Source organism: Geotrypetes seraphini, chromosome 4, assembly GCF_902459505.1.
Source record: "Geotrypetes seraphini chromosome 4, aGeoSer1.1, whole genome shotgun sequence".
NCBI lineage: Eukaryota > Metazoa > Chordata > Amphibia > Gymnophiona > Dermophiidae > Geotrypetes > Geotrypetes seraphini.
Genome location: NC_047087.1, coordinates 312,435,625 through 312,462,465, shown reverse-complemented (window position 1 = coordinate 312,462,465; position 26,841 = coordinate 312,435,625). Strand labels below are relative to the sequence as shown.

The following is a 26,841-nucleotide window of genomic DNA, read 5'->3' as shown; positions in this document are numbered from 1 at the left end:
ATAGTTAGGTTTCGGTCCAAAGTTACACCAAGTATCTTAATGGAAGAATGAACAATATACAGGTTTTAGCATTTAAGATAATTGATGTAACATCTTCCTTCAAATTCGGCGAGGCGTAGACGAATTTAGTCTTCTCGGTGCTAGGTTTTAAATTAAATTCTACCATCTAAAGTTCAATGGCCGTCAAAATGTCTGCAACCATTTGATAAATCTGGGAGAAAGAAGTAAAGAGGATGCGGTAAGAGCGGAAAGCGTAGCTGGTTTTAAGAAAGTTTGGACAAGTTCCTGGAGGAAAAGTCTATAGTCTGTTATTGAGAAAGACACGGGGGAAGCCGCTGCTTGCCCTGGATCGGTAGCATGGAATGTTGCTACTCTTTGGGGTTCCAGAATCTTTTGTTACTCTTTGGGGTTTTGGAATCTTGCTATTCTTTGAGATTCTGCATGGAATCTTGATACTCTTTGGGGTTCTAGAATCTTTTGTCACTCTTTGGGATTCTGGAATGTTGCTACTCTTTGGTTTTGGCCAGATACTAGGCACCAGGATTGGCCACCATGAGAACGGGCTACTGGGCTTGATGGACCATTTGGTCTGACCCGGTAAGGCTATTCTTATGTTCTTAAAGATAGAAACCAAAATCGTAATATCATCTGTGTAACTGAATAGTTTAATCTTAAAGTTGGACAATCTAACTCCTAGAGATTCTAAGTAGACACTAAACAGTAAAGGGGTCCGTGGAGGAACTTTAGGAGAATCTGGGCTCCTGTTTGGGAGGGGCTGTCCCATAGAGCTAGAAGTTCTCTTTTGAACTTTTGACACTGGAGTGCTGGGATGGGGGTATGGGGTAAGGGGTTAGGGGGGGAGTCTTTTGGTGAGGGGTTTGAATCCTTTAGGTCTTCGTGAAGGATTAAAATGGAAGACCTTACTGATTCTACTCTTGTCTATATGTTTCCTGCTGCTGTGTTGTATGTATTTTATAGAAAATTTTATAAAAATTATACAACAACAACAAAAAAAAACAGTAAAGGGGACAGTGGCAAGCCTTGTGGAACACCACAAGGGTTACTCCAGCTGTTTAGAGAGCTCATTATTCAGTCTTATTGATATATTGGAGATATTAAAAAAAAAATCTTCAAATCATTTAAGGAGCTTACCGTGCACTCCAATAGCATCCAAACAATCTAGTAGAGAAATGTGAGCGGGGACCCCCCAAACTTGCTGGAACTCATTTCCCCATCCCATCCTGGCAAGTTATTTTCCTGCCCCTGCCTCATAGTAACATAGTAGATGACGGCAGATAAAGACCCGAATGGTCCATCCAGTCTGCCCAACCTGATTCAATTTAAATTTTTTTAAATTTTTTCTTCTTAGCTATTTCTGGGCAAGAATCCAAAGCTCTACCCGGTACTGTGCTTGGGTTCCTACTGCCGAAATCTCCGTTAAAAACCTACTCCATCCCATCTACACCCTCCCAGCCACTGAAGCCCTCCCCAGCCCATCCCCCACCAAACGGCCATATACAGACACAGACTGTGCAAGTCTGCCCAGTACGGGCCTTAGTTCAATATTTAATATTATTTTCTGATTCTAGATCCTCTGTGTTCATCCCACGCTTCTTTGAACTCAGTCACCATTTTCCTCGCCACCACCTCTCTCGGGAGCGCATTCCAGGCATCCACCACCCTCTCCGTAAAGTAGAATTTCCTAACATTGCCTTTGAATCTACCACCCCTCAACTTCAAATTATGTCCTCTGGTTTTACCATTTTCCTTTCTCTGGAAAATATTTTGTTCTACGTTAATACCCTTCAAGTATTTGAACATCTGAATCATATCTCCCCTGTCCCTCCTTTCCTCTAGGGTATACATATTCAGGGCTTCCAGTCTCTCCTCATACGTCTTCTGGCGCAAGCCTCCTATAATTTTCGTCGCCCTCCTCTGGACCGCCTCAAGTCTTCTTATGTCTTTCGCCAGATACGGTGTCCAAAACTGAACACAATACTCCAAGTGGGGCCTTACCCATGACCTGTACAGGGGCATCAACACCTTCTTCCTTCTACTGACTACGCCTCTCTTTATACAGCCCAGAATCCTTCTGGCAGCAGCCACTGCCTTGTCACACTGTTTTTTCGCCTTTAGATCTTCGGACACTATCACCCTAAGGTCCCTCTCCCCATCTGTGCATATCAGCTTCTCTCCTCCCATCATATACGGTTCCTTCCTATTATTAATCCCCAAATGCATTACTCTGCATTTCTTTGCATTGAATTTTAGATGCCAGGCATTAGACCATTCCTGTAACTTATGCAGATCCTTTTTCATATTTTCTACTCCTTCTTCATTCCTGCAAGCTCCGTCCTCATCTGCACAAGCCTCAAACACTTTAAAATCCTAAGTAGCAACATTCTAGAGCTCAGACTGTGATGTCATAATGCCTCATTCCACCAATGTCTAAGCTCCGTCCTCATCTGCACAAGCCTCAAACACTTTAAAATCATAAGTAGCAACATTCTAGAGCTCAGACTGTGATGTCTTAATGCAGTGGCGTACCTAGCATATGTGATACCCGGGGCCCATCATTTTTTGCCCCCACATTCCCCCATCTGTACGAAAAACATGATTTTTAGTAACAAGCCACACGTCACACATGAGTACCTAGGAAAAGGCAGCATCTTACATACTGCAGTGAACAGTACAACATCAATACAACCATTGTAAAACTAAACAAGCCAGACTAGTACAGATCAATCCTACACCGTCAATGCTAACAGAAAACCATGTCTTTCGAACACACAGAATACAGAAAACACCTTCGCCTAGTATGGAATATGTCATCACAAACTAACCCCTCCCCCTTTTACAAAACTGTAGTGTGGATTTTAGCAACGGTGGTAACAGCTCTGATGCTCATAGAATTCTGAGCATCAGAGCTGCTACCACCACGTCTGGCGCTAAAATACGCTCCACAGTTTTGTAAAAGGGGGAATAAAATAGAAATACATAGACAAAGGTTAAATTGAACCAGCAAGAAGCTGGACTCTGCATACAATGCAACACCACAGAAACAGTGACACATGTCTCCAAAAGCAATAAATAAATAGAAAATTTTTGTTCTACCTTTGTCTTCTCTGGTATCTGCTTTCCTCATCTTCTCATTCAATTCCTTCCATCCACTGTCTCTCTTCTCTCTGCGTCTTCCATTTGCTCTGTTACTGTGCCTCTCCCTTTCTCCCCCCTTCCAAATTGGTCTGGCACCCATCTTCTTCCCTCTGCTCCCCCCATAGTCTGGCATCTCTGTCTTCTTCCCTGCCAGCATCTTCTCCCCACTCTCTCTTCCCCATGTCCTTTCAGCATCCTCCCCATGTGCTTTCAGTGTCCTTCTACCCCCTCTGTCTTCCCCATGTGCTTTCAGCGTCCTTCTCCCCCCCTCTGTCTTCCCCATGTGCTTTCAGCGCCCTTCTCCCCCCTCTGTCTTCCCCATGTGCTTTCAGCGTCCTTCTCCCCCCTCTGTTTTACCCATTTCCCTTCAGCGTCTTTTCCTCTCCACCCCACCTTTCCCCCCTTTCTCCCTCCCTGTCCCTTACCTTCGTGGCGCTTTCTTTCCCCCCCCCCCCAGACAACAGACCCGGTCTGATAAACGTCCCTGCCCTGTGGCCGGCAACGTCTAAACTGCCTTCGTACAGCAGCCGGCTGCTATATGGCTGCCATAAAGGTCGTCTCTGATGCAACTTCTGTTTGCATCAGAGATGACCTTTACGGCAGCCACACGCAACTCCAGCTGCTGTAAGAAGGTAATTTAGACTCACGGCCACAAAGGTAAGGGGCAGGGAGGGAGAAAGGGAGCTGTTTTAGTACCATTCACCGGTGAATTTTCCGGAGCTGGCCAGCTGTGCACCCCCCCCTAAGCCTGTACCCGGGGCGGACCGCCCCCCTTTTGGTACGCCACTGTCTTAATGCCTTATTCCACCAATGCCTAAGCTCCATCCTCATCTGCACAAGCCTCAAACACTTTAAAATCCTAAGTAGCCACATTCTAGCGCTCAGATTGTGATGTCATAATGCCTCATTCCGCCCTCATCTGCACAAGCCTCAAACACTTTAAAAACATACGTGTTCAAGGTTTGTGCAGTTAAGGCAGAGCTTATAGGAATGGGACAGGGACAGCGACATAATTCACGGGGACAGGATGGCGAAATTGGGCTCCTGCGAGAACAGGCAAAAATGTGTCTCTGGGTCATTCTCTGATTTCTGGTTCTCAGCTCACAGCCAACATCCTCTGGGATAGTATCATCGTCCATTCATCCATATGCAGTGATATTAAGCCATGCTGGAGGGAAATGCATGACTTTATATAAAGAATGTGTTTCATTGTCTGCAATCATGCCATCCTCCTTTTCTAGGTCATTGCTGTAGTATCCAGGCTAACATACAACATGTCCTCGTGCTGCCCTCTCTGTAAGTCTTTCTTTTTTTTTTTTCCTTGTGTGTTGAGATTCCAGGACCTCGGGGAGCCTTTCTCCTGGCCCAGCTCTCAGGCATTCAGAAAGGAATTTGGCAGCCACAGTAGGGGTTTTCCAGCCCTTGGAACCTTTTCAAAGGACTTGTTTTGCTTTTTTGGATGCATTTGTGTTTCTTATCCATTTCCATGATGTGTGCTGCTTTGAAATCTTGTGTTGTTCTAGCTGTTTCCAGAAGATCTAGCACCTGTTAACCGGAATGGGAATATACCTCTTAAGTATCTATTCACTTGTAAGTGAGGATTCCAGAGAGATTTCAAGAAAAAAAAAATGAAGGTTCCAAAGTATCTTTAGGGCAGAAGCTATGCATTTGTTAGAGACATCACCACATCCCAGAAATGTTTCTACACTCAGTGGGTTCATTGTTACCATGAAAGAAAGCACAAAGATTTTAAGCATTATCTTAGAACATAAGAATAGCCTTACTGGGTCAGAACAATGGTCCACCCAGCCTAGTAGCCTGTTCTCACGGTGGCCAATCCAGGTCCCTAGTCCCTGGCCAAAATCCAAATAATAGCAACATTCTGGAATTGCAAAGAACAATAAGATTCCAGAACCTCAAATAGTAGCAACATTCCATGCATAATCCCCAAAGAGCATCAAGATTCTAGAATCCCAAAGAGTATCAAGATTCCATATAGAATCTCAAAGAATAGCAAGATTCCGGAATCCAAAAAGTAGCAACATTCCATGCATAATCCCCAAAGAGCATCAAGATTCTAGAATCCCAAAGAGTATCAAGATTCCATATAGAATCTCAAAGAATAGCAAGATTCCGGAATCCAAAAAGTAGCAACATTCCATGCATAATCCCCAAAGAGCATCAAGATTCTAGAATCCCAAAGAGTATCAAGATTCCATATAGAATCTCAAAGAATAGCAAGATTCCGGAATCCAAAAAGTAGCAACATTCCATGCTACCGATCCAGGGCAAGCTGTGACTTCTCCCATATCTTTCTCAATAACAGACTATGGACTTTTCCTCCAGGAATATGTCCAAACCTTTCTTAAAACCAGCTACGCTATCTGCTCTTACCACAACCTCTGGAAATGCGTTCCAGAGCTTAACTATTCTCTAAGTGAAAAAATATTTCCTCCTATTGGTTTTAAAAATATTTCCCTGTAACTTCATTGAGTGTCTCCTAGGTTTTGTAATTTTTGATGGCATGAAAAATCAATCCACTTATACTCGATCTACTCCACTCAGGATTTTATAGACTTCAATCAAATTTCCCCTCAGCCGTCTCTTTTCCAAGCTGGAGAGCCTTAACCTTTTCAGTCTTTCCATCACCTTTATCATTTTGTTGCTCTTCTTTGAACCTTTTCTAGCGCCGCTATATCTTTCTTGAGATAAGGAGACCAGAACTGAATGCGATACTCCAGCTGAAGTCGCACCATGGAGCAATACAGAGGCATTATAACATTCTTATTCTTGTTAACCATCCCCTTTTTAATAATTCCTAGCAACTTGTTTGCTTTTTTGGCTGCTGCCGCACATTGGGCAGAAGGTTTCATCGTATTGTTTACAATGATACCTAAATCTTTTTCTTGGGTGCTAGCCCCCAAGGTTAGATTGGTGCTCTTCATGAATTTTTAAGTAAAAGCTTCTTTAGACCCAAATGAGATGGAGAGCCAACAAATATCATTTCCTATGAGTTGAGATACTATTGATCAATGTGCGTCAGTGACACTCGTCTCCACCATCCCACCTTCAGATGTCTCGTTGTGAGTATTTTGAAGGAAGTGGGCATTTCCAAATGCATTTTATGCCTCTCTGTCTATTGAGAAATGCCTAGTCCTTCAAGGACACAGCTCTTCCTCCCAATCCAATTTCTCTTTTCCAAAAGGAGCTTGGATAGTAGAAAGAAAAACCCTAAATGATGATGGGGGTTCCCCAGAGGTCTCTAGGGGGCCACCATTAGTCCCCAGACCTTGCTTTAGATAATCATCAGATAAATGGCCTAATTAGGCATTGCTTTTTCAGACATTGTACTGAAAAGTCTGGTCTGAAAGATTCTGATCCCAAATCACTTCACATTTTAGCTCTTACCCTAGTTATTCAACATTTAGACTATTGCAATGTTATTTCAAGTTAAAAGGCTGATTTGAGGAAAGTGGAAATTTGACCATCTTACTCTTCTTCAAGGAGTATCATTGGCATCCCTTCGCATACAACTTTCAAGATCATAACCTTGATTCATAAATATTTTTTATGTAGGTTTCCTTGCTTTTTAACCAGGCTCATAATTCCTTATACACTTACACACACTTCTTAAAATCTTTCAAGTACTCGCTCCTTTAGGAAAATGCGTCATTCAACATCTCTTTTTGTGTACTTGACCTTGTAGTTGTTAAGTGCCATCAACTCACACTCAGGTCCTAGCAGCTTGATGAATTGCGGATCTAAAAAGAAATCGGTTATGTGCTAGTCCGGAAAGGTTCTCCAGCATCATCCTCATGGTTGTTTTCAATATATCTAGCTATCTGATTGCAGGGTTCCCTCTTCGCCTGGCTCCTTCAATCTTCCCAAACATGATGCACTTCTCCAGTGATCTCTCTCTTCTGATGGTGTGGCCAAAATAAGACAGTCACTTCATCATTTGTGCTTTGAGAGACATAGCCGGTTTGATCTCTTCCAGAATCGTGTACTTGACCTTACACTGTGAAATAATTTGCCATTGGACCTTAGGCTGGAATCTGATTTTCTTTCAAATCACATAGCTTTAAGTTGCTCCTGAAGACACACTGCTTTAAGCTGGCTCAGAAGTACAAGTGAGGTCCATACCCAATGCTGGCCTAATTAGTTTTGGTGAGTCTGCTGGAGACAAAGTCAATGTTTCTTTCTTCTGTTCCTCTCATTTTCCCCTGGCTTAACTACCGTATTTTAATTTCCTCTCTAAATTTATGTAAAATGTATATTCTTCTGTTTTGTTTGTTTGTAATTATAGTTCACTTTTGTTGTCTGAGCATTGCTTTGGTTACAGTATCTCTTCTCTGCTTGTTCCAATCTCCTCATCTTCGATTCCAACCTCTCATTTTCTACGCACATCCAATAAACTGCTAAGGCCTGTCGCTTCTATATCTACATCACCAAAATTCGCTCCTTCCTCTCTAAGCACAGTACCCGGATCCTTGTCCACACTCTCGTAATCTCACCCTTAAATTATTGCAATCTACTTCTAACTGGTCTCCCGCAGTGCCGCCTCTCCTCTTGCAGCCTGTGCAAAATTCTGCTGAATGACTCATCTTCAATCAAACTTGTTACACTCATGTCAGCCCTCTCCTTAAATCGCTTCACTGGCTCCCTATTTACCTTCACATACAGTTCAAGCTCCTATTGCTGACCTACAAGTGTGTTCATTCTGCTGCCCCTCAATATCTCACCTCTCTTCTCTCTCCTTATACATCTCCCATAGAACTCCATTTCTCAGATAAGCTGCTCTTAGCTTTACCCTTTTCCTCCACTGCCAATTCTAGACTTCATTCCTTTCATCTAGCTGCCCTCTATGTCTGGAATAAATAACTTGAGTTTGTCTGCCAAGCTCCTTCCCTTATATTGTTTAAAATTAGACTGAAAACCCACTTTTTTGATATAGCCTTCAATCCTTAAGCCTACTTCTCTGCCCTCCAAGCTCCAACCCAGCCAGGAGATTAACCGTTCCCCTTAACTGTATCCATGACATCCTGTTTGTCTGTCTTGTTTGTCTGTCTTGTCTGTTTAGATTGTAAGCTTTTTGAGCAGGGACTGTAGTCATTTTGACTCTGTACAGCACTGCATACGTCTGGTACAACTACAGAAATAATCAATAGTAATAGTAGTAGTTTCCAGGGTCTCCTATTCGTTTTGACATTTTCTCTCTCTCTGTCCACCATCCATCTTTTCTCTGTGTCCCTATCTGTCCTGTTCAACATCTCTCCTCTGTGTCACTGTCTTATCCACCTCCATTGTTTAATATCTACCCTCTGTGTGACCCTATCCCTCTCCTTCTGTATGTCATTACTCCTGTATGTCCCTATTTCAACACTCCCTAAATGTCCAGCATCTCTTCTCTGTTTTCCTTTCCCTCCCCATGTCCTTTTACCCTATCTCATCCCTTCCTTTTCATCTCTTCCTAACCCCCTCCACCAATGGTCTAGTCTCTCTCTCTCTCCACCCCCCCCCCAATGTATGTTTGGAGAAATAGCAGGAGGAGGGGGCGGAAGAGATGCTGGACCTACACAGATGAACAGAGGAAGGGAGGGATGGGTTCAACGGTAGGTGGCCCCTACCACTGGGCCGTCCTGGGCATTTTGTCAGGCTTGCTCAACGGTAGCTATGCAAATAATGAGAGAGAACTTGGAAGACTCTTGTAGCTATTTATTTTTTTATCATAAGATGGAAGCAGTCACTGGATAAAAAAACTGCAGCTATGTTTAAGTTTATTAAATTGGATCAATCGCCTAGAGTCAAACTTTCAAGATGGAGTACAAACAAGTAAATCAAATTTCGGAGAAGGTTTCAGGTACACCTCATCAGGGGCATTAATTCACCTTCAGAAATGAAAATCAACAACGCTACACTTTCAGATATATTGATTGCAATTGTTGAATGAATCGATGCCCCCGTAGAAGGAGTACGCAAATCCACGTCTGCATCGGGCAGTTTTTACATCCAGTGACTACTTTCAAGACCAAACTGGGCGGAACAAACATATTTCATATCGTCTCTGCCCCCTCCCCCTCAACCCCCACAGTAAATGAAATACATCTGCTGGCGGGGATCGCTAAACCCCGCCAGCAGAAGAGCTCCTCCCTGTCGAATTAGCTTATTTTTTTCATTCAATGTATGTAAATTATTTGGGGGAGAGTTTGTGGTCTTGTGGTTTGCAGAAGTGTTCTGTGTGTTGTTGTATTGATGCGTTTATTGCATTTGTCAGGTTTTTTTCTGATTTTATTATGTGTATTGCTTTGTAATCTGCTTGATATGCGGTATATACATTTTTTAAATAAATATTTTGGGTGGCTGCCAGCCTATGCTGTTTCGTGCGTGCGTGAAAACTGAGCATGCGGGGGGGGGGGGGCCTTCAGCTGGTGGGGCTTGAGGATCAACGCCAACCACACTAAGGGAAAATACATTTTGGGTGGGCCCCAGCTCACACAGGCCCACCCATGGCTACTCCACTGCTACTTCTGCTTCTTGTGGTTTTTATCCAACTCTGCTGTTTGTCTGTTGGATATCTCCCCCACTTTGGATTGCTATTTATAATTTTACATTTTTTCTTAAGCTTCAGAAACAGGTCTCAAAATTAAATTAATCAAATTTCTGCACATGGTTACATTAGACTTTTCTATTGTACTAAGACAGCATCAGGTACTAGGAATTGAACGTAACAATTGGCTTCCCTGGATAATGCCTACTCTTGGGCAAAAACGTTCAATATTTCTGAACTGGGTTATGCCCAAGGTTTAGTCCATTTATTTCAGTTGAATGTTTTCCCTTTGAGAGAAAATTCAAAGTTCTGATCGAAAGGTGAACTATTTCAAAACTCCAAACAGACCAATCTTTCCCCCGCGGAGGCGGTTTCTAGTGCAGGCCGACACACTGAATGCTCTGTGCTACTCCCGACACTCATAAACACTCATAGTGCCGGCCTGAGCTAAAAAACACTTCCACAGTTTTGTAAAAGGGGGAGGGGAGGGGTTTGATGTGTTGATGTGTTACTCACCTGACCATTAAATCTGGCCCAGTCGGGATTTCAGAATTTCCCCAATGGATATGGCTGAGATCTATTTGCGTGCACTGCCTCTGTGGTATGGAACTAGATCTCATGCATATTCATTGGGAAATCCTGAAAACCCAACTGCTTTGCAGCCCTTGAACGCCGAGGTTGCCCAACCCTGATTTATAAAGTCTCAAGGGTTGAAGGAGTTATTCAATCATGCAGACCTCGTGCGCCCTGGTCTTGTAACACTTAACTTTCTTTATCTGTTCAACAGACTCAAGAGAAGATGGAGCTGACACAGCCAAAGATCGAGGCCCAGGAGGGATACTATGAAGAAGCGGAGCCCTATAGTACTTCTGTGAATGGTATACTGGCTATAGCATGCTGTCTCTATGGGAGTCAAAACAAAAGGCACAATGGATAAATGAGAAATAAATTTTTTAAAAAAAATTAATTACGAAAAATACATATTAAAAATTTTTTAAATTCTCATTTATTCTTAATTTGATGATTGTCTATTTTATCGTTTTTTAGATATTGACTCCTGATGAAAGCAGGAAAGCCGAAACATAGCTTGTGTTGAGTCCCATATATGAATCACATTAATAAAGAGCTTTGAAAGAATTGATTACTTTGTCACTCTACATTTGGGTCTTTTGTTTTGACTCCCATTTGTTTTGACACCTTATTGGCTTTTTGTGGGTTCCCTATATCTTCTTTGCTTGTTATGCTCTCTTTATGTCCTAGGAGAATGAGTAGACCAGCTTGTATGAAGGCAATACTCTCTCTCTCTCTCTCTCTCTCTCTGCTTTTTTGTAAGTCCAGAGGAAGGCAATGAAAAGGGCATGGGGTTTGCCCCTAAAGACCTATCAGAAGAGACTGGAAGACCTGAATATGTATACCCAGTGGTCAATTATGGGTGTGAAAGCTGGACACTATGGAAACAAGACAGAAAGAAGATTGACTCATTTGAATTTTGGTGCTGGAGAAGGATTTTATTCATGCCGTGGACCACCAGAAGAACTAGCAAATCGATTCTGGAAGAGATCAAACCAGCTATGTCCCTGGAAGCCCAAATGATGAAGTTACAGCTGTCTTATTTTGGTCACACTGTCAGAAGAGAGAGGTCACTGGAGATGGACATCATGTTTCGGAAGATCAAACAAACCAGACAAAGAGGATGACCAGATGGCTGGACACGTTGAAAATGACCATGGGGATGACTCTAGAGGACCTTACCAGACTAGCACAAAACGGATTTCTTTTTAGATCTGTAATTCATCAAGTTGCTAGGACTTGAACATGAGTCAATGGTACCCAACAATAAAACAAGGGAAAGAAGGGACAGGGGAGATATTATATAGATGTTTAAATACTTGAATGGTATTAATATAGAATCAAATCTTTTCCAGAGAAGTGGAAATGGTAAAACTACAGAACATGAATTGAGATTATGGAGTGGTAGACTTAGGAGGAATGTCAAGAAATTCTTTTTCATAGAGAGGGTGGCCAATGCCTGAAAGAATGAGTCTTTAGTATTTTCCTAAATAAATGATATTGCTGAAGGGTTCTCGGGTAAGATTTGCCCCTTTGCGGATGAGACCAAAATCTGCAATAGAGTAGACACATCAGAAGGTGTGAATAACATGAAGAAAGACCTGGCGAAGCTTAAGAATGGTCTGAAATTTGGCAGCTAAAACTTAATGCTAAGAAAAGCAAGGTCATGCATTTGGGTTGCAAAAACCCGAGGGAACGGTACAGTTTAGAGGGTAAAGAACTTTTGTGCACGACGGAAGAGTGGGACTTGGGTGTGATTGTATGTGATGATCTTAAGGTGGCCAAACAGGTTGAAAAGGTGACGGCGAAAGCTAGAAGGATGCTAGGTTGCATAGGGAGAGGTATGGCCAGTAGGAAAAACAAGGTATTGATGCCCCTGTATAAGACTCTGGTGAGACCTCATGTAGAATATTGTGTACAATTCTGGAGGCCGCACCTTCAAAAAGATTTAAAAAGGATGGAGTCGGTCCAGAGGAAGGCTACTAAAATGGTCTTCATGATAAGGCGTATGGGGAAAGACTTAAAGATCTCAAACTGTATACTTTGAAGGAAAGGCGGGAGAGGGGAGATATGATAGAATCGTTGAAATATCTACGTAATATAAATGTGCATGAGTCGAGTCTCTTTCATTTGTAAGCAAACTGCAATGAGAGGGTATAGGATGAAGTTAAGAGGTGATGGGCTCCGGAGTAATCTGAGGAAATACTTTTATACAGAAAGGGTGGTAGATGCGTGGAACAGAGACTGTGTCTGAATTCAAAAGGGCCAGAGATAGTCACGTGGGATCTCTTGGAGAGAGGAAGAGATAATGGTTACTACAGATGGGCTGCTCTATGACCTCACAATGCAGGTGCACAGAGCCTTAGCCTATAGGAAGAGGAGATGCAAATGTTAAGAGCCTTAACCAAAAGGAAACTCTGCAATGAGAGGACATAGGTTGAAGTTAAGAGGTGATAGGTTCCGGAGTAATCTGAGGAAATACTTTTTTACAAAAAGGGTGGTAGATGTGTGGAACAGAGACTGTGTCTGAATTCAAAAGGGCCTGGGATAGGCACGTGGGATTTCTCGGAGAGAGAAAAAGATCATGCTTACTGTGGGTGGGCAGACTGGATGGGCCATTTGGCCTTTATCTGCCGTCATGTTTCTATGTAATATGTGTCCACCCTAGCCATACTGGGTCAGACCAATGGCTCATCTAGCCCAGAATCCTGTTTCCTCAGTGGCCTATCCAAGTCACAAGTATCTGGCAGACACCACAGGGTAGCAATATTCCAGAGCTGAGAGTGTGATGTCATAATGACTCATTTCAACAATGCGTAAGAGCCAACATCAGCAGTGATGTCACAATGTCTTCATTATCCTTTACTTGGCTCACTAAGAACATCAAGGTTGCCATCCTGGGACAGACCAAAGGTCCATCAAGTTCAGTATTCTGTTTCCAACAGTGGCCAACCCAGGTCACAAGTATCTAGCAGAATCCCAAGGAGCAGCAACATTCCATGCTACTGATCCCATTAAGATTTCCAGATCAGGAATGTTATTGGCTGGACTATAAGCATTCATACTTGTAACCTTCAACTAATATTGTTTGCTTGTTTTTTTTGTAAAGGGTTTGGTTTCTTTCATCTCTCTCCCTATGCTGAGATTACATTACATTACATTGGGGATTTCTATTCCGCCATTACCTTGCAGTTCAAGGCGGATTACAAAAGAATTATCCAAGATGTATTACAACAAGAACTTACAAAAAAAAAAAAGGTATTATTTCTTTTTTCAGAGTTTTCTTGAAGAGTATGGTCTTTATTTCTTTTCTAAAAGTCTTGTAGTCGAGGGATGCCGTCAGTAGATTGGCGATTTGGTTGTCTAGTTTGGCTGCTTGAGTGGCCAGGAGGCCATCATATAGTTTTTTCCGTTTGATCTCCTTAATTGGGGGGTATGAGAATGGGGTGTGAGTTTTCCTATGTCTGGTTGCAGTGTTGTGGATGATTATATATCTTATTATTTTTACCACCTTTGCTAGTGTGAGCAAGGGACAGAACAACTGGATCAGTCTGGAATTGAAACAAGAATTCTTTATTCCTTAAACCAGTGTCCCACAAACTTTGTCGAGCCGTAGCACGCTACACGCAGTGGCGGCGACTCTGGGCACCTGTAAGCGCATGGACGTTGCTGTGATGATGTCACGCACATGAATGACATCCGCGCATGCGCAAAGGCCCTCCAGACGGGCCCTGAGCTGCTGGGGGGGAGGGGGGTCAGCAGGGAAGAGGGCCAGAGAGAAGGAAAGGTGATGGTGCCCACTGATTGTCTACGGGACGTGCCTCTCATTATGAGAGACGCATCCTGTAGGCAGTCAGTTGGTGCAGGCACCTCTCCTCTTCCACAGTGTGCCGTGGCACACCTGAAATCGCAGGAGGCACACAGTTTGCGATACATTGCCTTAAACCAGGGCTGCCCAAGTCCGGTCCTCGAGATCTACTGGCAGGCCAGGTTTTCAGGATATCCACAATGAAGATTCATGAGAGAGATTTGCCTGCAATGCCTTTTTGGTATGCAAATCTCTCTCATGCATGTTCATTGTGGATATCCTGAAAACCTGGCCTGCCAGTAGATCTCGAGGACTGGACTTGGGCAGCTCTGCCTTAAACCAAAGCTTGTTTACCTCAAAAACAGACTGTTCTGCACACAGAATGCAGCAGGTTAAAGACAGCTTTTCTCTAAACTAGACCTACACCTAGCTTGGCCACAAAAGTTCATATGCTCCAGGAAATAGACTCTCTCTATCTGACATATATAATGGAGGCATATGTGGCGGGCCATTTCCTTCTATCCCTGGCCCATCTTCAGATACCGCAGCCCTTTCTGATGATTCCCTGGAGAACCCTTCCTCCCTGGATCTTCCTGTTCTGTTCCCTCTCTGGGGATTTTAACTCTGTCAGTCTGAGTCCCACCCTCCTGGCTCAGCAGCTAGCTGTGCCTACTTGAATCATGCCCTTTCTACTATACACTGAAGTCTCTAGTCTCTTAAAGTGAGGGAGTGTTATATACCCTCCCTCTCACTACCATAAAGTTTTTGCTGGGGGTGACTTCCTGAAATTATTTTTTTCCATCTGTCATCCCTTCCTCTAAACTAAAGATTTTTTTAAAATACTTTAACACATATTCATTGAATTTTACAGTTAGGATCTTTTTGCCTGCCACAAAAAGATGTAGTCCATCATTACAGGGTCCATACACACACACACACAAAAAAAACAACAAACAAACACACACAAGGAAACAAAACCCAGGAAGAAGCAATCAAGATCCAAAAAAGTGGCGATGGAACAGTGCACGTCAACAGGGGATTACTTCACAGAATCAAGTCTCCGTTGATCACTGCCCCCTGTCTCCTTCCCCTCAACCAGTTCTTGACCCAGCCCATCACTGTGGGACCCCTCCCGAGGGCACTCAGTTTATTTATGAGATGTCTGTGTGGAAAGCTGTCAAAGGCTTTGCTAAAATCTAAATGCACCACATCTAGCATACTCCCTCTATCCATTTTAAAAAAAGTACAAAGACTAGGGAACACTCCATGAAGCTATAATGAATACAATAAAATATTTTTTCAATCAATGAATAATTACGCTCTGGAACTCATTGCCAGAGAATGTGGTAGCAGCAGTTAATATATCTGAGTTCATAAAAGATGTGGACAAGTTTGTTAATCTGTTATTACAATAGAAATGGGGAAAAAACACTACTTATCCTTAGACTTGGTTGTGTAAAATCATGCTACTCCTTGGAATTCTGCCAGATAATTTGTGAACTGAATTAGCCACTGTGAGAAGCAGGATTCTGAGCAAGATGGACCAATGGTCTTACCTAGAATAGCCAATTCTTATGTTCTAAGACAGTGTCCTGCAAACTTTTCCGGCCGGTTTCACACTAAATGTAGTGCCCCGGCCGGAAGGCACCCGGAAGTCGATGTGATGATGTCATGCATGCACGGAGGCCCGTCTTACCGCTATGCCGTCATAACAGGGATCCAGGAGGTGCAGGGAGAAGAGGAGAGATGCCAGCCAGGAGGAGAGTCGTCCATGCCGGCTGACTTCCTACAGGACGTGCCTTTCACCGTGAGAGGCACGTTCTGTAGGCAGGCATCTTAAAAATGGCTTATGGACTTCTCTTTTAGGAAATTATCCAAACCTTTTTTAAACCCTGCTAAGCTAACTGCTTTCAGTTCACTCTCTATCAACGAATTCTAAAATTTAATTCCACTTTGAGTGAGGAAATATTTTCTGTGGTTTGTTTCAAATCTACTACTTAGTAGTTTCATCACATGCCCCCTAGTCCTAGTATTTTTGAAAAGAGTAAAAAAAGTGATTCACATCTACTCGTTCCACTCCACTCAGTATTTTATAGACCTCTATCATATCTTCCCTGAGCCATTTCTTCTCCAGGCTGAAGATCCCTCTCCACTTTAGCTTTTCCTCATAGGGAAGTCGTCCCATCCCTTTTATCATTTGTATTGGCCTTATCTGTACCTTTTCTATTTCCGCTATTTCCTTTTTAAGATATGGCAACCAGAACTGCATGTAGCAGGCAGCGAGGGGCGGGGCCAGAGCGGGAATACAGCATGACAAACTGCTAAGGGATGGGTGGAACTGGGCAGGCCTGGGGGGGCGGGTCTATTGGGGTCCAGATTTTCCAGATGGAAAATCTGGTAACCCTAGTTGGAACCCTTGTTCCAGAGGGAGCCGTGGAATGTGGCCCTGGCCAGGATCTCATTCTGCAGCAGCTGGGAAGGGAGAGGGTTAATTAAAAGTAATTAAAAAAAAAAAAAAATCCCTAGGAACTTTGAATGAAGGTTCATGGCATCATAGCCTCGGTGGAGGCTGGTTTCAATTGAAGCAGAAAGAGGAAACTACTAGGTCAAAATTTATTATTTTTTTTCAAAAAAGGAACTGTCTGGATTAAAAACTAAAATAAAGTCCAGTCCTTAGAAGAGGTTTACCTCAAATGAGTTCATAATGCATGCCACATGGGTTTCAAAGGCAGCTGTTTGGAGCGCAGCCTTATGAGCTGGACCATTCAACGAGGATTGTGCTGGGCCGGTGTCATACAGGGTCACTGATGGGCTTGTTTTCCATTTGGATTCCCTTGCAAATCCCAGCCCCGGGTGTTGGCTGTGTTTGTTTGCACTCACCCTGTTGTAACAGACTTAGCAAAAACATGGTTTGTATCTGTGTCATTGGAATGTGAAGCATGTTATGGTTGAAGCCCATTCTGACAGTAGCAGAGCCTGCGTTCTTTGGTTCTAAGCGGGCGTCGTGTTACTTTATTAAACCTTAAGTGAAACGAGAGGAGGTTTTGCAGGTTCGGGCAAATGCTAGCTGCTGTGCATTCCTAACCGCATCGGAATGGCCAGAAAATACGGGGCATTAGTTGGCACGGTGATTTAATAAATGGCCCTTTGGGTCGACATTTGAAAACTCCCCAGAACATTCTACCGCTCCGTGGCATAGTAAGAGTGGGCGGCGCCCCTTCCTTTTCCCCCGTACCTTTTAACGTCTCCGGTGTGAGCAGCCTGTCCACGTCGGTGTCGGCTCGCCCTTTGACGTCACTTCCTGGGCGCGGGTCCTGGAAGTGACGTCGGAGAGAGCGCCGACGCGGGCAGCAACCTCGCACCAGGGAAGTAAAAAAAGGCACAGGGGAAGGCATGGGATACGCGTGCTCGGCAAGGAGAGGAGCAGGGAGGTGGAGAGGAGCAGGAGTGCCGCGCCCTTAGCAAAATAGCGCCCGGAGCGGACCGCCTTCCCGCCACTGCTACTACTACTACGATTATTATACGTAGTAGACATACGCAGCACTGTACAACGTCACAAAGGAGAGAGTCCCTGCCTGAGTGAGCTTACAATCTAAACAATCAAGACAGACAAACAGGATGCCAGGGTAGGGGTTACTATAAGAGGAGATGGCTAACTTGCTGGCTAGGGTGCTGGGCACAGGGGAGTAGGTTAATGACCTGAAGGCTTCTCAAAAAGGTGGGTTTTCAGCCTACTTTTGAACAAGGGAAGGGGCGTGGTGGATGGTCTCAGGCAGTTTATTCCAGGCATACGGGGCGGCAAGCTGAAAGGAACAAAATCTGGAATTGGAAGGAGAAGGGTAGAGATATAAACGACTTGCCTGAGGAACGGAGTTCTCGGGGAGGTGTCTAGGGAGAGAAAAGAGGAGCAATACTTGAGACAGGAAAGAAAGCTATCTTTCGAGGTATGTTGTGTAGAAAGGGTACAAGACAATTGATTTTTTACTGCATCAAGATTTACAAAGACTAGGAAACACTCGATGAAGTTTCAGGGAAATACTTTTAAAACCAATAGGAGGAAACTTTTTTTCACTCAGAGAATAGTTCAGGTCTGGAACGCGTTGCCAGAGGTTGTGGTAAGAGCGGATAGCGTAGCTGGTTTTAAGAAAAGTTTGGACAAGTTCCTGGAGGAAAAGTCCATAGTCTGTTATTGAGGCAGATATGGGGGAAGCCACTGCTTGCCCTGGATCAGTAGCATGGAATGTTGCTACTCTTTGGGATTCCGGAATCTTGCTATTCTTTGAGGTTCTGTATGGAATGTTGCTACTCTTTGGGGATTCTGCATGGAATGTTGCACTCTTTGGGGTTCCGGAATCTTTTGTTACTCTTTGGGATTCCGGAATCTTGCTATTCTTTGAGATTCTGCCTGGAATCTTGATACTCTTTGGGGTTCTAGAATCTTTTTTTGCTCTTTGGGATTCTGGAATGTTGCTACTCTTTGGGGATTCTGCATGGAATGTTGCACTCTTTGGGGTTCCGGAATCTTTTGTTACTCTGTGGGATTCTGGAATGTTGCTACTCCTTGTATTTTGGCCAGGTACTAGGGACCTGGAGTGGCCATCGTGAGAATGGGCTACTGGGCTTGATGGACCATTGGTCTGACCCAGTGAGGCTATTCTTATGTTCTTTTCCTGTTTACTGGCCTTCTTTTTTGTTTAACCCTTCGTTAAGTGGGTAACCTTCCCCAGCCTCTGGTTTCATTACCTATCCCTTTTTATTTGTTTATGAATTGTATTTAATCCTTTTTTATTCTCCTCCCTTTTTCAAAGTATTATTTTATTAAAATAGTACTAATTGTCCTGTTTTTTTATTTTTTTATTTTAACTTAATTTTTGATTAAATGTAAATCGCATTGGATTTGCATTTTGCGATCAAATCAAATATTTTAAATAAACTTGAAACTCAGAAACAACTGTTGACTCTTCCTTCTTTTGGGCCACTTCTGTATTTCTCCCTACTCATAGAAGCTCGTCCTTTTTAGTTTCGTGGAATTCTCTCCCTTTTTGTCGTAGAACAGAAACTTCATTTTTAAGATTTTAAAGCTCAGTTAAAGCTTATTATTTTTTGCAAGCTTTTAATATTTATTTATTGAACACATTTATATACCGCGCAAGAGGTTTCTAGCGCCAGCCAGTGTGCTGTTCCTATGAGCGTTAGAGCAGCACAAAGCATTGAATGTGCCGGCTGGTGCCAAAAACCTCTTGCGCAGTTTTGTAAAAAAAAGGTGGGGGAGTTGGTGCTTTTTCTTAATCTATTGGACTCTAATTCAATTTCCTTTTCTTTCTTGCTGACGGAACTAAATTCCCTTTTCCTTATGTTTGTTCCATCTTCCCTATGAATTATTGTAACCAACCCTCATGTTCTACTGATGGGTTTTTTTGTTGATTATATTTTTTATCATAAACCGCTTAGATTTTAAATGTTTATTTTTATATGTGCAGTATATCGAATAAATTAAAATAAGCTTAAACTAAACCTCCTCCAAAAAAAAAATAAATGTAGACAAAAAAATTAATTTTGAGAAAGAAATGCTTGAAAAGTTCGGTGATTGCCAAGAAACAGAACGCACTAGCCCTGAAGTTTTCTAGTAGCCCTGGTGATGACTTAGTGCCAGTTGATACCATGTCCTAAGGGACAGGATAATCCTATCCTGGTTTATTTCCATTGTATCTATGGGCTAATTCCATTTATTTTAAACTAAAAACAGTAGGACACAAATTCCAGAGAAACAATGCAGGAAAATCAGGACTAAGGCCGGTATTGGACAGACCTGCATGGTGTAGGATGGGCTGGGGAGGGCATCAGTGGGAACTCCACTAACATGGACCGGGAGGATAATAATAATAATAAGAACTTTATTTTTATATACCGCAATACCACAAATAGTTCAGAGCGGTTTACAGAGGAATAATAATAACTTTATTCTTTTATACCACCATAACCAAGAGTTCTAGGTGGTTTACACCAAAAAGAGCTGGACAATCAGTGAGATACAATAATACTGTAAAAATACAGATTTATTATAAAATATAGTTTCAATATAAAACTCTCATTAAGTAATAAACTTATCGAACAGAGTGGTATTAATTAATTTCCGAAAACTGCAATAGGATAACATAGCTTGCTGAATACATTTACCTAATCAAGATTGTTGCCTACCAGCTTGAAACGCCAGGGTCCTATCTAAGAAGGTCTTATATCTACACCCATTGATTGTTGGATAAGCAAATAAGTAGAAGTTTCTAGTTTCTCTTGATGGTCTATGCCAGTGATTCCCAACCCTGTCCTGGAGGAACACCAGGCCAATCAGGTTTTCAGGCTAGCCCTAATGAATATGCATGAGAGAGATTTGCATATGATGGAAGTGATAGGCATGCAAATTTGCTTCATGCATATTCATTAGGGCTAGCCTGAAAACCCAATTGGCCTGGTGTTCCTCCAGGACAGGGTTGGGAACCACTGGTCTATGCAACACAAAATGAGGAAAAAGGTAAGCTGGAGACAATCCCGATATCAGCTTAAAGCAGATACAGGAAAATCTGAATAATACTCTTGCCTCCAAAGGCAGCCAATGAAGTAAACGATAATATGGACTAATATGATCTTTCTTTTTTAAACCAAAAATCAATCGAACAGTTGTATTCTGAATTATCCTTAATTTCCTTAGAATTTTTTGGGGTGCTCCTAAATAGATGATGTTACAATAGTCTAAAATAGATAAAACTAATGTCTGCACCAATAGGCTGAACGATAATAATGATAACAGTTTATATACCGCAGGACCGTGAAGTTCTATGCGGTTTATAAAGATTAAAAGAGGTACAAATAGATTGAACTTAGCAGGGTGGAAGCTAGTGATTAACAGCTCAAGGGATCAGTTATTGAGAAGAAGTTGTACGGGTCAACTGTCTAGGTGTTTCAAGAACAGATATGTTTTTAGGCGTTTCCTGAATTCCCCATAAGTAGTAGGCATAAGCAATTGTTCTAGATCTTTACCCCATAATGCTGCCTGATGTGAGAGAAGGTGTTGATGGTGTCTTTTGAGTTTACATCCTCTTAACTGGAGGGGAAACGAAGATCGAATGTGAATTTCTCTTATGTCTGTTGGCTGAGAAGAAGAAAAGGTCAGTTATGTATTTAGGGGCTAGACCATATAGTGCTTTAAAGCAGAGACAGGCGAACTTAAACTTTACGTGTGCTTCCATCGGTAACCAATGCAGCTATCAGTAGTAAGGTGTCACATGATCAAACTTCTTCAGCCCGAAAATCAGTTTGACCGTTGCATTTTGCATTAAATGGATCAAAATATTTTTTTATGGTTCTTAATTTCCACAATGTAAAAAAGCATTTTTGTACCACTAAGTTTGTGTGTTTTGCTAGTGTTAAATGTCGGTCTAGTGTGACTCCCAGAATTTTGATGGTACTGGCCAGACTTTACGGTAGATGGTTGGATAGGCTGGAGTGAGTTTGGACGGCAACTTCAACATTTGGAACCTAGGACAATACCAGGTGGACTTTACAGTCTATGACCCAGAAATATCAAAGAAGAGACAAGTTAATTTAATAATTGGGCAGACTGGATGGACCGTTCAGGTCTTTATCTGCTGTCATTTACTATGTTACCTGGCAGAAACCCAAAGAGTAGCAACATTCCAGAGCTGAGATTGTGATGTCATAATGCCTCATTCCACCAATGCCCAAGAGCCAACCTCATCAGTGATGTCACAATGGCTTGATTAGATGGCAACTTCAGCAGTTGGAACCTAGGACAATACCAGGTGGACTTTACAGTCTATGACCCAGAAATATCAAAGGAGAGACAAGTTAATTTAATCATGTATTTTTTTAATGAGTATAACTTATGGGCAGACTGGAAGGACCATTCAGGTCTTTATCTGCCGTCATTTACTATGTTACTATGTAGATCCACCTCCTAGAACAGGAAGTTGATGATCCTATCTAGAATCTTCCATTACCAAGATTTTCTTTCCTTCTAGAGGATGGAGAAGCGGTGAGCAGCTCATATGAATCCTATGATGAGGAGGAGAGTGCCAAAGGGAAGTCAGCCACTCACCAGCACCAGTGGCCTTCCAATGAGGCCACCATCAAGCTGATGAAGGATGCTTCCATCTGTGCCTTCCTGTGGAGGAAGAAATGGCTGGGCCAGTGGGCCAAGCAACTGTGTATCATCAAGGATACCAGGCTGTTGGTAAGTGCACTCTACATTTACTTCCTAATATTACATAGGATATGTTTCTCCAGGGTACAGAATGGATTTTCTTTCTCAGTGGGTAATGGCGTCGTTGAGAGAAAGTGTAGTTCAGGTTAGTCTAGTTTATTAACTTATATTCCACATAATTAACTACGAAGATTATAAAAATTACATACATAATCATAAAATATATTCCCACTACAGCTAAAAACAATAAAAACCAAACCCGCTGCTTATTTCTAAGATGTAATTCTTAAGTTCTCGACAATTCTTATGTAAATTCTTAAGTTCTCGACAATTTCTTATGCAATGTTACAATTCTTGTAACCTCCTTAGGTTCTCGACAATTCTAATGTAGTGTTACAATTCTTGTAACCTCCTGACAACTCTTGTGTAATCCACCTTGAACCACAAGGTAATGGCGGAATAGAATCACTAATGTAATGTAATGTAATAAGCAGCGTAAAATCTGGTTTTTTTTCTCCTTGGGATCTTCTCAGGTACTTGTGACCTGAGTTGGCTAATGTAGGAAACGGGATACTGGGCTTGATGGACCTTCAGTCTGTCCCAGGATGGCAGTTCTTCTGTTCTAATCTAATCAGAATTTCTGATCGCACTTATCCAGTACAGGTCCAAGGTGATTTACAAGGTCAGAGGCCCATGCAGGGACATGGGTAAGGTTACATTACGTTGTAGAGGGATTCAGGAAGTTTTAAAACATATGTCGAAGGCAGTTTCTTAACAGAACTTCTGCCCTGTGACTTATCTATTCAATAAGCTGATTTTTTTAATTCATGAAACAGATAATGTTTTCAGTAGGTTTTTAAAATTGAAGTTGTATCATTCATTGTCCTAATCTGCACAGATAAGTTGTTCTATAAGACTGAGCTGCCTTTCCACCGTTCCCTTGCCTCTTACCAGTTTCCCTTTAGGAATGTGAAGATTCAGGTCATCTGCCCCCAACCACCTTAAAGAAACATCTCAACTTATCTCGCTCGTATATTTCCCTAAGTTGAGATGTTCCCCATTAAATTCTGCCCATTGAGGGTACATAAGAGGAGTGGATGAGGAGACACCTTGACGTCTCTTCCAGGCTCTGTAAGAGGAAGCTGTGCAGTCTAACAGAGACAGCTTAATAGTAATGTAATCCCTTTGGCTTGTTTGGCTGAAAAGCTTCTCCTTGGTGAATGAGCTTCTCAGAGGGCCTGTCTCTCAAGGTGTGGGTTCTAGACTAGACGGGCCTTCTTCCCATTTGTAAAGGTATTCCACCCAAATTGTTTTCCCCTGCACCCCACTCTCTGACTAGATGCTTCCTTTTGATTCAAACCATCTTGATTCTCTTCCATTTGCAATTTGTATCCCAGAAAGTACTTTTTCTGTTCCCCTTACATCTCATACACTCATTCTATGTATCTCGTTGTAAACATCTCTTACTTCTTGTTGTAAACATCTCTTACTCTCATTGTATGTAACTTGTTGTAAACCGCTTTGAACTTATGGTATAGCGGTATACAAGAAATAAAATTATTATTATTATTATTATCTGCCGTCATTTTTCTATGTTTCTATCAGTGTCTCTAACCCAGGGGTGTCAAAGTCCCTCCTCGAGGGCCGCAATCCAGTCGGGTTTTCAGGATCTCCCCAATGAATATGCATGAGATCTATTAGCATACAATGAAAGCAGTGCATGCAAATAGATATCATACATATTCATTGGGGAAATCCTGAAAACCCGACTGGATTGCGGCCCTCGAGGAGGGACTTTGACACCCCTGCTCTAACCCTTTTCTGTCTGCCAGCCAGTGAACACACCAAGAGCTGGAGTTTTACAAAACCTGGAACCAGATTCTCAAAAGGAGAGCTGTAATGGAAAGTATAATTAGGTTAGGAGAAGAATTTTCATTGTGTATGTGCGTTGCTCTGCCTCTTATCTTTTCACTACCCCCAGTACTTCATCTTTTGTCTAAAATGGCCTTTCTTCTGTTGTTTTGTGAGCTAGAGGTTTTGTGTTGCTACTGGTGGTTAGGGTTACCATATGGCTCCAGAGAAAGGAGGACGGATTGAGACATCCGGGTTTTACTTCTAGTGAAAGCAATGGAAGTAAAACCCGGATGTCTCAATCCGTCCTCCTTTTTCTGGCGCCATATGGTAACCCTACCAGTAGTGATCTCCAGACTTAATGCTGAAAACCTGAGGATTCACCTAACCAACTTCCCTCAGGTGGTCCCTGTTATCCTGACGAATGATATCGATCTATGAACTGGACCAGCTTTCCACCAGAAGTCTCAGTTGTTTTTGTATAATCTTCCATTGTGTCTCTATAGAACTCATTGTCAGCTGTGAAGAACCCCTTCCCCCTACACATGATTCTTCTTAAAGTTTGTATTTTTCAGATTTTACCTGTCAGACCCCTATTTCTGTTACAATTTTTGTTCCATAAGTGATTATACATCATTTGAAATCTTCACTCCTAAGGGTGGGACCTCAAACTGGTGCGCACAGGGCCGCATAGTCGCTAAGGCCAGCGCTGGGCACTGGCCAAGGCTTTACACCTCTGGTCTCATGTTCAGAATTATTTCAGACGCAAAAAAAGAGTGGAAATGTCCTATACAGACTGGTGAACTCAATATATTTCATAAAAGTCCTTTTATTCATCAAAAAAACTCAATGACTTTTTCATTAAGAGGATTCAATTCCAAATCAGCTGTTCATTAGTGCAGTGTTTTTCAACCTTTTTTGGGCAAAGGCACACTTGTTTCATGAAAAAAATCACGAGGCACACCACCATTAGAAAATGTTAAAAAATTTAACTCTGTGCCTATATTGACTATATATAAAGTAATTCTCTTGAATAGGAATCAAATAAACACAAAGAAAGTATTTTATAATTACTTTATTATGAAATATTAAGTAAACAGAATAGTGAAAAATTATAAAATACTTTATTCAGTGCGAAACCTGGGCCTGTTTGGCTGAACACAAAGCTGATATTCTGGCTGGAATCGAAGAAAGACACACACGTAGCTCTTCGTCAACAGCTCTCAGTCTCTCTCTGTATTTGGTTTTTATAGCATACAAAAATAGACAAATATACCCTCCATCCTTTTTATTAAACCACAATAGCAGTTTTTAGCGCAGGGAGCTGCGCTGAATGCCCAGCGCTGCTCTTGACGCTCATAGGCTCCCTGCGCTAAAAACCACTATTGCGGTTTAGTAAAAGGTGACCATATTGTAAAATATAGACAGCAGATATAAATTCAGAACTGTGCATAGTAAGTGAAGGGAAGTTTTCATCTCTGGGAATTTACCCAGTTAACTATTAAGTTATTTGGGCAAATTCCTTTGGAAACTGTGGTAATACTGCCTCCACTTTGCTAAATTTAAAATAAAATCATTTTTCCTACCTTGTCTGGTGATTTCTGGTTGCACTTTCTTCTTCTGACTGTGCATCCAATCTTTCTTCCCTTCTATCAGCCTGTATGCTTTCTCTCCTCCACACCTCATTCCCTCCCCCAACTTTTTCTTCCTCTCTCCCTGACCTTTCTTTCTTTTTTTCTGTTTCTCTTCTTTCCTTCTATTTCCCTGCCTGCCCCCTTTCTTTCTTTCTCCCTGCCGTTCCCCAAGCCACTGCCACTGCCGCTGCCATTGGGGAACAGGACCCACCAATGGATAACAGGCCCCAAAGCCGACGTCGACGCATGCTCTCCCTGCTTCGGGCCGATCAGTCTTCCTCTCCCCGACGTCAATTCTGCAATCGGAGAGGAAGCTCCGCCCAGCCAGGCAGCGATTGGCTGGCCCGAACTTCCTCTCCGACTGCAGAATTGACTTCGGGGAGAAGAAGACTTATCGGCTCGATAGATTAGATCGCCAAGACAAAGTGAGTCCTGGGTGATCGACTCACTTTGCCTTGGCGAGCTACTGGCGCCCCTGCCTTAGAACACTGCCTAGGACCCTGGGGGAGCCCGGGCCCCCTGTCAGCTCCGGGCCCCTGAATGCAGGACTGGTAGTACTGCCCTGATGGCGGCCCTTCGGCACACCAGGCAACATCTCGCGGCGGTTGAAAAACACTGCATTAGTGACTAATCAAATCATATTATCTTTAGGCCTCAAAAGACTCCTGAAGCAGGCCTTCTTGGCCGAAACATGTACATGTCGAGTCATTGAGTTTTTTGGCTGAATAAAAGGGTTTTTATGAAATATATTGAGTCCACCAGTCTATATAGGACATTTCCACGCTTTTTATGCGCTTTGAGTTTGTAGATTTGGTTCTCCTGTTTTATACTCAGAATTATTTCAGGCCATTTCTGTTGCTCTCGTTTCAGTGTTACAAGAGCTCAAAGGACCAGAACCCCCAGCTGGACGTGAACTTGCTTGGCTGCACTGTGACACACAAGGAGAAGCAAGTCCGGAAACAGGAGCACAAGCTGAAGATCATTCCAGTGAACGCAGATGTGATTGTTCTGGGAATGCAGAGCAAAGACCAGGCAGAGCAGTGGCTGAGGGTAAGGA

At 42.5% G+C, this 26,841-nt stretch overlaps 1 protein-coding gene across 1 annotated transcript in view; it reads left to right on the top strand.

Moving 5' to 3' along the window:
* AFAP1L2 (actin filament associated protein 1 like 2) overlaps window positions 1–26,841 on the top strand; it is a 269,917-nt gene that overhangs the window by 179,823 nt on the left and 63,253 nt on the right. The window contains exons 5-7 of the mRNA XM_033943435.1: window positions 10,491–10,581; window positions 22,118–22,329; window positions 26,655–26,834. Of these exons, the coding sequence (XP_033799326.1) occupies window positions 10,491–10,581; window positions 22,118–22,329; window positions 26,655–26,834 (483 nt within the window). The remainder of the gene's footprint in view (window positions 1–10,490; window positions 10,582–22,117; window positions 22,330–26,654; window positions 26,835–26,841) is intronic.